The following is a 13,041-nucleotide window of genomic DNA, read 5'->3' as shown; positions in this document are numbered from 1 at the left end:
CTGATACATTCCAATAGCAGCTTAATATTCCCTATCTTTCTTGATGAGAAAAAGCCCCTGCTCTAAGCAAATCTTTGGAGTGGAGGGAAGAGGGGAGGAATCCCTATTTCACAAGCAGACGTCCTTTAGACTCTTTAAAGGTAAAGGGACCCCTGACAATTAAGTCCAGTTGTGAACGACTCTGGGGTTGCGGCACTCATCTCACTTTACAGGCCAAGGGAGCTGGTGTACAGCACACGGAAATGCCGTTTACCTTCCCACCGGAGCAGTACCCATTTATCTACTTGCACTGCGCGCTTTTGAACTGCTAGGTTGGCAGGAGCAGGGACCAAACAATGGGAGCTCAACCCGTCGCGGGGATTCGAACCATCGACCTTTCAATCAGCTAGCCCAAGTGGCACAGTGGTTTAACCCACAGTGCCACCCTTAAGACTCTTTAGCCATGATAATTAAGTGGAACCTTGATGTATGGAGACAATATATCTCAATATCTGGTGTTCACCTGCTTTAGAGCACCTAGCATCAGGCCGTTTGCTGGAAATACCAAAACAATTCTTCTGTTATTATATCTACCAAAAGTCTGATGATGTATTGTTCAGGAAAAGCAGTATGCAATGCAAATTGATTCTAACCTTGAACAAAACTTGAATATAAGAAGCTGCCTCCCATTTTATGTTATACCTGTTCCTGTGGTGGAGAGCGAAACTCCTTTGTTTTCTTGGCTGTCAGTGCTGCAGACATATTTAACGCCTGCATAACCTCATTGTATCGGAAACGCTGATTCTCTTGAAGTTTTAATACAAAATCATCTGAAAATGCTACAATGGCTTCTATCCGATGGCGTATCTGACAGTCACAAAGGTACTGAAGTAAATGACACATCTGAAAGAGAATGAACAAGGAAAAAAAGTTACAAAACACAAACTATTAAAATTCAACTAGATTTTTTTTTTAAGGGTTAGATGTATGCAAATGACGAGCAACTTCATGGCAAACAACGCTCTTTTCTTTCAGTAGTGGTAATATGTATGTTTATCCACATCACCCTTATTTTTCTAATTCTCTTTTTGAGTTGTGATATTTGTGGGTTAGCCCCACACTTTCTAACACAACCCAAACACCCTTTTGTTTTTGGGATTTTTCAAAGTCTTTGATTTCAGGTTTTTATTATCTCTTGCTCTGAATACTAAAAAAAAGTCTACCCTCTTGCCTTCACATATCTCAGCACAAACCTTTAATTTCTGTTTTGAATCATTCTGTTCACATAAACTTGTTTGCTTGTTTGTGTGAAGTACTTTCCTCCATAGATTGCCTTCAGTCTAGAACAGGCATCCCCAAACTGCGGCCCTCCAGATGTTTTGGCCTACAACTCCCATGATCCCTAGCTAACAGAACCAGTGGTCAGGGAAGATGGGAATTGTAGTCCAAAACATCTGGAGGGCCGAAGTTTGGTGATGCCTGGTCTAGAAGGTAAGAGACTCAGGCCTAGGGGACAAATGTAGTCCTCCAGGCGTCTCTGCTTACCCTCTGGACTATCCTCAGGCCACACCTCTTACCAGTGCCTTTGCCTGAATGGTAGATGCCCTTGAAGTGATAATACCTCTTGCTTGCCTGGATGGAGGATAGAGAAATATGGATGGGTGAAAGAAAAGGAGATGTTATACGATTGATTATTTGATGATTACCTGCAATTTCACTGGCTCAGGAAGTTTCATTTGAAGGAGTCCTTCTTCTGGGACCTTCTCTCCTCCTGTCTCCAAATTTAGGCCATCGGCAATTAATTCTTTTTTTGCTATTACTCGAGTCTCATCCTCATGGACTGCGTCTTCCTTAAAAACACTAGGTTCAATCAGCTGCAAGATATGCTTCAGGTCTCCATTATGGAAGATCCCCATTATGAGAAGAGTGTAAAAAAGCTTGATCAAAGGAACAAAGAGAAACTCTGTAGTCCCACCTACTGGATCTCTGACATGGAGGCTGCCCTCTTGAACTGCCTCCGTCAGCATCTCTATGGTTTTAGTCTTCAATATTTCCAGAGGAAATTCAGGACTGTACTGATAACACTCATTGTTGATTCTTACAAAACTGGGAGAGGAAAACTGCATTCTGGGCCGTAGGGAAGTGCTGAGTCCTATGCCAGGTAGGCCATGCTTTTTGTTTTCATCAGGGAACAGAGTAATGCTCTTAGTCTCATCTGTCATGGGAACAATAAATTCATTGTTCATCATCAGCCTTGCAGTAGCGTAAGTATTAAGGTGAATGTCAATTAGAAGGTCATAATAGCCAGCACGTAACAAGCCCGGCATATACTTGTTCTCAATTGCATAAAGAAGCTGAGACTCATCCACATGGCTGCACATGGCATGCGCTACTCGATTATTCCCAAGAGCACAAACAGCTGAGTACAGTCTGAGAGTATGGTAGTGGAATTTCAACAATTCTTCTTGTTCTGACAATTCTAAAATGTCTATAGACCTGTGGAAAAGAAAGTTTAATAATAACTTCACTATCTAGGAAAAGTGAAATATTATTTTTTCACTGAGAACATGTCAACCAGCATGAGTATGAAAATTGTTGCTTAAGTGAAATGACAATATACTATTGTTAGAGATACTTACATATTTTTGTTGCAGCTCCTACTTGTATTAAGTAGGAGCTGCAACAAAATTAAGTACAGTATGTATTTTTTACCCTGATCTTCAGCCAAAAAAAGATTTTCAGAGTGGTGCACAATGAACAGTAATAAGGGGGTCCCCATCATGCTGCTCAACATATCTATATGACCAATGAAACAATGGGGATCAACTTCATTCCCTCCTCCAATTATGGTGTTTTGAAGTTGCTGCTCCCTTTGGCTGGCTCCCTTAGATAACTCTCCACTTGGCTCAGAATGCTGATGGACAAGATTCAAGCTCTGCCAGTTGATTGTGACAGCAGCTGAAGCTAAACAAAGGCTTCCGAAGGACTGCAGAAGTGCTTGTCCTAAGGAAGTGACAGAACATGGTGCTGCTCCTAATGAGTTGTGGGGGTGAAAGCTGCTGGCTGTTTTGGATCCACCCACCAAGTGACTAGCAATGACTAGAAATCACAGTGAGGAGGAAGAACACCATATTAAAAATTTAAGGCACCCAATGTGGTCTGCAGGCTAGTCAGCCCGATTTAAATGATACTAGGATGTTATGCCCCTGTTCCTCGGGAAGACCATCACAGCAAGGGGAAAGCTAACCTGCTCCTATCCCATCAAGCAGAGGAGGAGCAATTGCAAGGAGCTTTCCCTCACTCTCCCTGCCAGAAGGACCACACTGCTCCAAATTCCTGTTGCTCTGGGACTTCAGAGTATTCTGGTCCCATTCATTAGCCTGAGGACTATGGCCCATATGGCTGTGTGTGTATTTATGAGGTGCAGTGGGGAGTGTATTATTCAGAATATTTTGATTGAAACGGGAAAACTTCAAAGGGTTGTGTCTAATTATGTCCATCCATTAATGGAAGACACTTTGATCCACTGGAGGCTTTCAACAGCAGAACAGGGAGAAAGGCAATTTTCACTGATTCTCCCTCCCATAACCTCCTGCACTCCATAACCCACCATATCTGGTCAAGAAGGTTGGGAGATGCTTTGGGACAGCATGAGGATGCGGGTGATACAGTGATGCTGTAAATCAGCAAATATCACCTCTCTCCCTGTTCTATTCATGCAAGTCTTCACTAGATCAAAGATCCTTGGTCAGTGGAGATGCACCACTGGATACATCTCAAAATTAATAAAATACAGAAACATAAAACTCTCAGGAAATATGATTTGTCATTGCATGAATGTTACCATCATATCCCACCTTAATTTATAAATGCAAAGAAGGAATACCTGTTTTCCTCTGGGATGTGAAGTGACATGAACTGCAAAGGCTCCAGGCACTGTACTGACCAGCCTTGACGTTCACTGATCCGTGATATGTCAACTTTCAGAAAGTGGTTTGGTACTCTACTCCAAAGCACATGTGTCAGAAACTGAACATGCAGACGGGGAGGGCACTGGGGGACTGGGTTTTTGTGCTCACTTTTGAACAGGCCAGCTGACAATGGCATTACATTCTGGAAAGAGCAAGGTAGAGTTGCAAAAATTAAGACTCCAGCAGATGGCAAAGTACAAAGCAAACATTATGCATGACGAGTCTACAGCCTCCCCCCACCCCAACCTTCTGACTGTACGCAAAAGGCTTGTGGTTCGCTTAGTTTCCTGGGAGGATGACACAGAGCAAAAAGGGCTTTCATGTGAAGACTGACAACATTCATGGGTCCCATGTTTTTGTTTTTATCTTATTATGGAAAGACTATTGAATACACGGTATCTTAGTAGCATCCTCCAGAAAAGTCAAGGTTTCGGCATAAAGGTACCTAATGATTGAAAAGGAACTGGAAAAACAACGCCCCTCCTCCATGTAGCAATTTTAGGCTTCTGTGAATAAGTAGGGGGAGAGACCTCTCAACTCTATGTGATACTGTTTCGAAGGTTTATGAAGTCAAATAAAAACCCCAATATTACAAACGTTCTAAATTCAACAATACAGCACAGGAACAAATGCTTTTAAAATTACCTTAATTCTTCCCAATTCAAATTGGAAAACATTGGGGCTTGTGGCTTGTGCAAATACTGCAGGAAATAATTTAGTGCTTGGTTCAACCTAAATCATGAACAAACAGAAATACATTATAATTCAAGATGTTGAGTGCATGAAACAAACATAGCTGAAGATGAAATTTCTGGGAATGGCAATTTATTTTCCATGAATACTCCATATTATTATTATTATTATTATTATTATTATTATTATTATTATTATTATTATTATTAAATAAGTCTAGTTGTCTGTTCTTGAACAAATGGCAACCTAAGAAGAATTACCTGATAATAGGTGCTTATCTCTTTGCCATTAGCTGTGAAGGACAGGACACCAGTTGCAGCATCAACTGAACAGCCAATCTCGAGCCCATTGTTATTGCGTCCTTGCCCGGGACTCATGCTCTCCCCAGCGCATACCATATAGCAGTTGCTGCGTTTGATGCTGTATTTCAAAAGATGAACAGCATATGAGATACAGTGGAAGCTGAATGTTGCAAACCAAGATCTCAAACTCCATCGGGGCTCCAGTGTACACATGGGCACCCGCATGCATAGGGGTTACATTATTCTAACTATGTATGTCCGACTAGAATAATTAGGAATCCACACACCCTTAACTTTCAGGGGGGTTGCATCCAATGTCCTAGTTCAGATCATAATTTCAGGCTTCATAAACCATGATTAATGGAGCTGGGAAGCCCTGCTGAGGCCAAGGACTCCTCTCTCTCCCTGTGTGCCACTTGTGCGCTTCATTTCTTGCTGGTATGAAACCAAATTTCCCTGTTATGTCGAAAGTGGGGAGCTCTAGCTTAATGTCAGCCAGTAGATAGCATAATAAACCCAGATATTATCTAGGCTTGTTAATTAATATTAAGCTAGAGCTCCCTGTTCAGACATAATGCGGATCTCTGGCTTAGCCTAAGTCAGAAATGAAGGGCTGACGCAGCACATCAGGGGAAGGGGAAGGGATGAATGACTGATCCCAATGTTTGTTCCCAGCTTTTATGAAGCCTGAAATGATCATTCAAACTGAACTGCTCTCAATAAATGTGGAATAATAGCACAGAGCTACAGTACATTTAATGTTATTTAACTACAGAAACAGCAGTCAGTATTTTTCACTACATAGAGAAAGGGTTCTGCAATTTACGTTCCAAAGTCTACTAAGTGTATTTAGATCACAGTTTGCATTGGATTGAAGAAAATTAAAAACATAAAGCTTCACAAAGCTCTTTACGGAAATGAAATAAAATACATGTCTTCATATCTTCCTCAGGAATAAACTAGACAAAAGGGCAACACAATGCATTTTTTAAAGGGTTATATATTTGGCAAGTGATTATATATAATTTTGAAACACACAAACAAAAATAGAAACATTACGAATCAACACAGCATCCTTAGACTTATAATTTAATCACTATGATGCACAATTCCGATCTAAAGAGAAACAAAACCAACCTCTCATGAACTTTCCCTTTTTCATCTCCTAGGGTTACGGTAACAGTACGGACTCTATCCAAATCAAAGCTTGTGTCATACTGATGGAAGTCAGATGTAATCCAGCCCACCCAGACATTAGCAGGTTCTTGTCCAGGAAAGATACGCACAGAATAATAATACTGTCAAGAAATTTAAAAAGACCCCAAATATTAATTCTCCGTTTTGAGCGAGAACTTCCTTCTTGCATAAAAATCCATCGCTGACTCATAATTAGTAATGAGACAAAGCTTATCTTTTGTTTTTATTGTTTTTTCAATTTCGTTTTGTCCCCAAACAGCCCCTTCTTTGACCTACTGGTCAGTACAATTTTTTTAAACACTCATCTTTGTAAATTGGTTGAATGGCATGGTCCTGCAATGTTTTTTCTAATATAAACTAATTTCATGTCCTGCATGGGATATTACTGGTAGCACTGGCCAATGTGCTTCAACTGCGAAAATACACCATTAAATAACTTCAGTATAGTTGCTATGTGATAGTAGATTGACGTTAAATATCCATATTGTGTTATTTATAGACACCATTGGCGAATATGGTGATGAAAGCATTATAAAAGCTATTGACAATTACTATAGTAAAAGCATCTGTACAAAACTGCTTTGAAATTAACACTGATAATTTGGTAAGATAAGCATTGTACTTAACAAAAAAATCTGTGTGTATATTAGGGAGGGAACTTGAGGAGGAGATAAGGATGGAAACCCACACCAGATTTGATTTTAAAAGGCCTCAAATTTATTGACTGCAGCTTCTAGACCTTTTGGTGTTGCATGGGCAGCCGAATGCTACTGATAGCAGCAGCATCCTGCTAGGCCAACTGGTGGGGAAGGAAAGAAGGCTGCTTTAAGACAGCTGATAGTATAAGCCACTCTCTCTGCTTACCATCACCAACCTGGGAATGTGGATAGCTATGAGCCCCTACTTCTAAGACTGCTTAAGGGCATCTCACTGGGTCCATCAGGGAGCTCAACCCTTGGTTGTGGTGCTGTTCAGTGCCTAAAAACTAGAGTTAGCTGGTTATCAACATTATAATAGCAAGCATATTCTGGGCCAAAAGGGAAACATAGCCCTTGGGATCAGTTCTCAATCAGGGGCTCAATTAAACTGCTTCCCAGTTTAGCTATTGGCTATCATCTAACAAATGAAGGACAATCGTAGAACATCAAGTAGGGTAAGAAGAAAGCACAATCATTGCCTAGATTGGCTCTGAATCTAAAGTCATCAGCAGATTGGTGTTGAGTCACACCAACTAGTGATTGAGTAAGGCAGGCATCCCCAAACTTCGGCCCTCCAGATGTTTTGGACTACAATTCCCATCATCCTTGACCACTGGTCCTGTTACTGGTAGCTAGGGATCATGGGAGTTGTAGGCCAAAACATCTGGAGGGCCGCAGTTTGGGGATGCCTGGAGTATAAGGGCTTGCAAGAGGTGACATGGCTAAACAATATTACATCCTTCCGCCTTCCTCATCCCTCCATGCTAAGTGGTAACTCTACTGAAGGTGGGGAAACAACCAGCTTTGAAAGTCTACACATCGAATGAAAATTGAACACCAGTACATTTGGGTTCAGCCTTATAGTCAACACAATATAGCAATGATAAGCTAATAATAATAAACAAGGTTATAATTTATAATTCAGTAGCTGCATTTCATGGATAAGCAGTTTACAATCATCTATAAAATTAAAGAATGGTGCCTATGATAACTTCAAGCTGTTTATGTACTATCATAATGGGGGGGTGGAAATTCTCTGCACAGTACAACTAGTAACACTAAGTTGCCATACTGTAGATGTTTGCATTAAGTAATCATAATCATCTCTTTCATCTGCTAGGACATCTTCAGTGAGCCTCGCAGAGTGGCTTGAGCTGTAGTCTGGCTTCGTCCTTCTCAGCATAAATCTGTAATATATCAAAATATTTGAGAGAGAATGAATAACCATTTTATAATTTCTGTATACAATGGTTGGATAAACATAATATTAAGCACTCCATTTGATAACATCTGTTTATGAATTTATCAAAACTAGAATATGAAATATATATATTTAAAGGCACACGAACAGTGCTTAACCAAACTCCCCATTATTCAGTTTAATAATACGTCCTTCATAAATCTGCAAGATAACATACCTGTTTGAGTAATTAAGGCACACATGATCCTAGAGATTTGTGAAGAACATATTATTAAAATGAATAATGGCATGGGGGGTAGGGTTGGCTGAGCACAATTTGCTCACCTTAAAAAGAAAGAAAGTGTTGCAGTTTTGGACAGAAGTCTTCAATTGGATAGAAGTCTAACAATCAAGCCATGCCCCGAGCCACAGAAAGCTCTTGCTTTTCTGCCCCCCCCCCCCCGCACGCACGCTTCCGTCCCATCCAGTTGTCTACACCCATTACCTGGCACACACCTAAAATTGGTGAAGCCTTATGATGGGAACCCATGGCACTTATGCAGAAGCACCACTGTTGCCCTCCCAGATCAGTTATGGGTGGAGGTTAAGGATGTTGAGGAACAACTGGGTGGGGGGCAGGTAGCGAGCAACTGGGGGGGGGGACGAGTGGGGGAGAAACTGAGATGGAGAAGACAGTGAAGTGACCAGGGGCAGAATGATGGGGAGGAGACAGAAAGACTAATGTGCATTTGTGTGAATCGCTTGGAGTGCTGGGAGAGGGATCACATGTGTAAAAAAAGAGAAAAGAAATACGGTAGTTAAGTGGCTGGGAGTGATCCTGAGAGAGAAAGGAGGAGGGAGTGTTGTATTTCAGAATGGGCAATCCTGAAATAGAGGGGGGGCAGGGCGGGGTGATCCTAAAAGAGAAAGGGGGGGTTGGGTGATCCTGACAAAGAAAGGGATGCTGGATTTGAGAAACAACCCAGAAACAATATTTGAATTATCCAGCAGCAACAGGCACTGATTCTATTATGCAGAGACAATTCCCAGAGGACAACAGTAAGCAGGAAATTTGCATGCCCTTGAAAGTAAACAGTGTGCTTAAAATACCACAAAGAGATCAAACCACTTGACCTTTGCTTGAGGCGTGAAGGTTTCTCTTGAGTGTAGTCTTTATGGTTATTGAACTCTGATTTTACAGCTTCTTTTTCTATACGATCAGGTACAAGGTGACCATGAGCAGTCTTCATAAGAACTTCAAAGTCAGAATCCGCATCATAATCATCCAAGTCATTCTTTGGTCCAAGGCGGCTCCCGGAACTGGGCACTCCTCCTCCAGGCATTTTAGAGAATACTTCTGCACACTCAATAGGCATGCTGAGCCGATAGAACATGATTTCTGTTTTACTATTCTGAGACCCAAAGGACTTCTGTGTGACCTTCAAGCATGGGGAGCTGTCCGCAGTACCATCTATTCTTGTAACCTACCAAAGGCAAAAACTAAAATGTAAAATTAATGAAAAATGTAAAATTGAATGCGCATTTACTTGCATTCAAAGGTTTTTAATAGCATTTAAATATTAAAATATTAATATGAACATCACTGATGCATTTATAACACGTTAGCAAGGTACGATTACTATTAGTACAAGCTGCCCATTAGAGCATCAACAGCACAATTAAAAATTTAACCCTCCAACAGTGGCAAAAACCACTTTAGTAATCTAATATTTAGGTTAAAAATACAGCAGTCAAGTCTTGGTTTTAAAAATGAAAACTTGACATCCTTTCAGCCCAGCTGCATCTTTACCTGCCTTACACCAGACATCATATACTACATCATATATGTGTAGGGCAGTTGGGTGTGGCTTGGCTGAAACTGCCTCTTGGGCCAAATGGACAATCCTGTGGGTCTAATTATGCCCATAGACCAGAGTTCCCCCACTGCTGCTTTGCCTTAACCCCACAATGCTTTAGGGGACAGATCCCACACGGATTTCCCAATTTCATAATCTAGATCAGTCTTTTTCAACCTTAGGTCCCCAAGTGTTGTTGGACTACAACTCCCATCATCCCTAGTTAGCAGGACTAGCGGTAAGGGATGAGGAGAGTTGTAGCCCAGCAACATCTGAAAGAAAGTAAAACAAAGCACATCAAAGTACTGAGTGATATCTAAATGGCATGGGGGTGTCTAATTTAATACCACAATTGTTGCTTTATGTACTGGAGAGGGGCTATCTGCACTACCCCTTTAAACCTGGAAGGATGGCACAATGGGGCTTGCCACTGAAGGCTTGCAACCCTGCAGTGGCATCAACAGTTTGCAGTAAAATAAACTTGGGGATTGCACCTATGCAAAGATGCCTTCTGCACTCACTGAGAAGAGAACTTCGCATACTGAATTCCACCAAGAAACATTGCAACCATATGCAGGTTTATTCAGAAACAGGGATGTAGGAGAATTCTGCTCTGAGGAGATACTTTCCAGCTGCTCATTCAGTGTTCAGGAACGGAATTCGCTGAAGTGAATGCAATGTGCATTTACTGTATTCATAGAATTTTTTTATTAAAAAATCTGCAAGCTTTACAGAATTAATTACTGCAGAGGAATGGAATCAGCACAGGCTAGGATGAATAAATGCCAAAATGGACATTTCTAACTTCGTTCAGCCCTACACAAAAGTTAGTCCCCACTGAGCTAACTCCGTGATTAGTGAGTGCAAGATGGAATTCTATATCAACTCTCTTCCCACTCCCACAAAATGAACTGAAGATATATCAAACCTCAATATGTTCATGATTTGGTGGTACTGGGAGAAACTGAGGTAGTCTCTTGCTCAGCCATATGGTGATGTCCCTGTTTGTATTCACCGCAAATGGTTCGTAGCCTTCTTGTAAACCACAAATAGTGAAATATTTCAAGGTGCTCACTTCTTTGCCAAAGTTCATTCTGCCCACTTGTGATAATCCCAGGCTACATGCAGGTATAAAGCCTGCCAAAACAAAGCAAAAACAGATGCAATTCATGAATCATAAATATTCAAAAAATTGTTTTATTTATTCATCCCTCCCCCCACAAGCCAAAAGAAGAAGTCTCTGAAATATATAATATCATAATTTTATCTGGATAGGAAAATGCATGCAAAAATATATAAATTCAGTAATGTGGAACTCCCTATATTGAAACGGGCAAATTAGCCATATATAATATCATTCCTGGAAACAGATGTCTCAGCAAAGTAAATCAATGGTGTCAAATGTTCATTGCCACATCTAAATAGAGTCCTGGCTCCGCTAAATGTTGTAAAAATACTGCCCCTCTGTTGTATTTTTATAATTTAATGTAAATTGCCTTGGGAATCAGTTGATCAAAAGGTGGAGTATAAAATAAAACTTCTTCCCACATCCATATATCTTGAATGTCTTCTTTTAAGACTTTCAAATTCCCTTTCGATGTTTAGATTTGGAATAATAATAAATGTAGCTAGGAACAAGCCCCCAGCTGCACTTGTGTAAATTGTTGCCATTGGGATAAAACATTGTCAGTAGGGTGGGGAAGCAATTTTAACTTACCATGTTTCCCTTCTTAAGAGGGGAAATCACCTCCTCCAGGTGGAAGGCAGAGCCCACTTCTGACTTCAACTGGGGGAGGAGCTTCCCATCCATCCCAAAATCACCCATTCCCACCACCCTTCTGAGTAATACCACTCCCCCACCCTCTGACTATACATAAGGGTCTGGTGACTTCTGTTTCAGTGTATCTGAAGAAGCGCGCATGCACACGAAAGCCCATACCTATGACAAACTTAGTTGGTCTCTAAGGTGCTACTGGAAGGATTTATTTTTTATTTTTTGTTTCGACTACATCAGACCAACATGGCTACCTACCTGTATCTTTAAGCTTAGAACAAGAAATTTAAGACGTGGAGAGGAAAATTCCTCTTAGACCCTGAACTACAGCAACTACATGTGGCTATGAATATAGTTAGGGCCAAAATAAGCATGTAGACTGCTGTCAGGTCTGTCTCAAGAACAGTAATTTATGCAACTCAACTCAGACAGAAACCTGGCAAATCTCCAACACAGGCTGTCCCCTAATAAAGGACAAAGAGGAAGCAGCAGCTCTAGTAGAATGCAAAGGTCCCTCCTGCGAGGGGGAGCTTAGTCATTCCATAGCTTAGTTCCAAAGTCATGCAAATGATTGTGTTCAGTCAAGGTCTGTGTTCAAGACAGTCCCAGACTTCGTTCCACCCCATTCATTGATGTAAAATACAGTAGCAACATTTTTCACGGCCATGTGGGTGACAAACACTGCTGGACAACATTTTATATTTATTTACTTACAGAGGTGTTTTTTGTGGAGCTGCCCAGGTGTCTATTTTCATTAAGATACATAATTAGGTCATGTGGATGACATGTTAAAATACTTTTTTTCCTATAACAGTAAGGGAAGACTTGCCACCAAAGCCAGTTAGCAGCATAAAATAGTTTAAGAACTTACTATCACCAGCAAGTTGTGTGTTGTTTATTGCTAGAACAATTGTTTTCTCAAAATGCCCCTTATGTACTATAAAAATAAATAAAAACTTTATTAAGAGAAAAAAAGAACTTACCATCACCAACCTCAAAGTCCTTGAATGCAAGCTCGGAACCTGAGTCATCAAGAAGGATTTCTCCATTCAGAGTGAACATCACGGTGCGCTCATTCAAGTCAACCATACAGCCTACAATATCCCCTGTCAGCCAAGAACGTCCAAAATGCTCATTTCCCTGGTGCCACCGTTGAGCCTGGATAATAAAGGATTTCATGATTTGGATGAAAGACAATTATGAGGACTGTGCCTCCAGTGTATGACTAATAAGCATCCCCTAAGATAAATGAACATGGCACTACAATGACTACTGTCATATGGCATTCTGCAAGTACCGTAGTTGCAAGCAACTGTTGGACTGCAAATCCTACAATTAGTATTGTGAAAGGTTAACAGGATTAGTGTTAAACACATCAAAAGATTTGTAGG

General features: G+C 40.8%; 1 protein-coding gene across 5 annotated transcripts in view; it reads right to left on the bottom strand.

Moving 5' to 3' along the window:
- Window positions 1-13,041, bottom strand: part of RYR2 (ryanodine receptor 2) — a 251,063-nt gene that overhangs the window by 109,966 nt on the left and 128,056 nt on the right. For all 5 annotated transcript variants that reach the window (XM_060272866.2, XM_060272867.2, XM_060272868.2 and 2 more), the window contains 10 exons: window positions 12,634-12,808; window positions 10,805-11,013; window positions 9,155-9,504; window positions 7,913-8,027; window positions 6,083-6,243; window positions 4,904-5,063; window positions 4,596-4,682; window positions 3,866-4,092; window positions 1,686-2,475; window positions 682-882 (listed from right to left, as the gene is read on the bottom strand). In XM_060272866.2, coding sequence (XP_060128849.2) covers window positions 682-882; window positions 1,686-2,475; window positions 3,866-4,092; window positions 4,596-4,682; window positions 4,904-5,063; window positions 6,083-6,243; window positions 7,913-8,027; window positions 9,155-9,504; window positions 10,805-11,013; window positions 12,634-12,808 — 2,475 coding nt within the window. The remainder of the gene's footprint in view (window positions 1-681; window positions 883-1,685; window positions 2,476-3,865; window positions 4,093-4,595; window positions 4,683-4,903; window positions 5,064-6,082; window positions 6,244-7,912; window positions 8,028-9,154; window positions 9,505-10,804; window positions 11,014-12,633; window positions 12,809-13,041) is intronic.

The sequence above is a fragment of the Zootoca vivipara genome, chromosome 3, assembly GCF_965207765.1.
Source record: "Zootoca vivipara chromosome 3, rZooViv2.hap1.1, whole genome shotgun sequence".
Taxonomy (NCBI): domain Eukaryota; kingdom Metazoa; phylum Chordata; class Lepidosauria; order Squamata; family Lacertidae; genus Zootoca; species Zootoca vivipara.
This window is presented reverse-complemented; position numbering and strand designations above follow the sequence as displayed.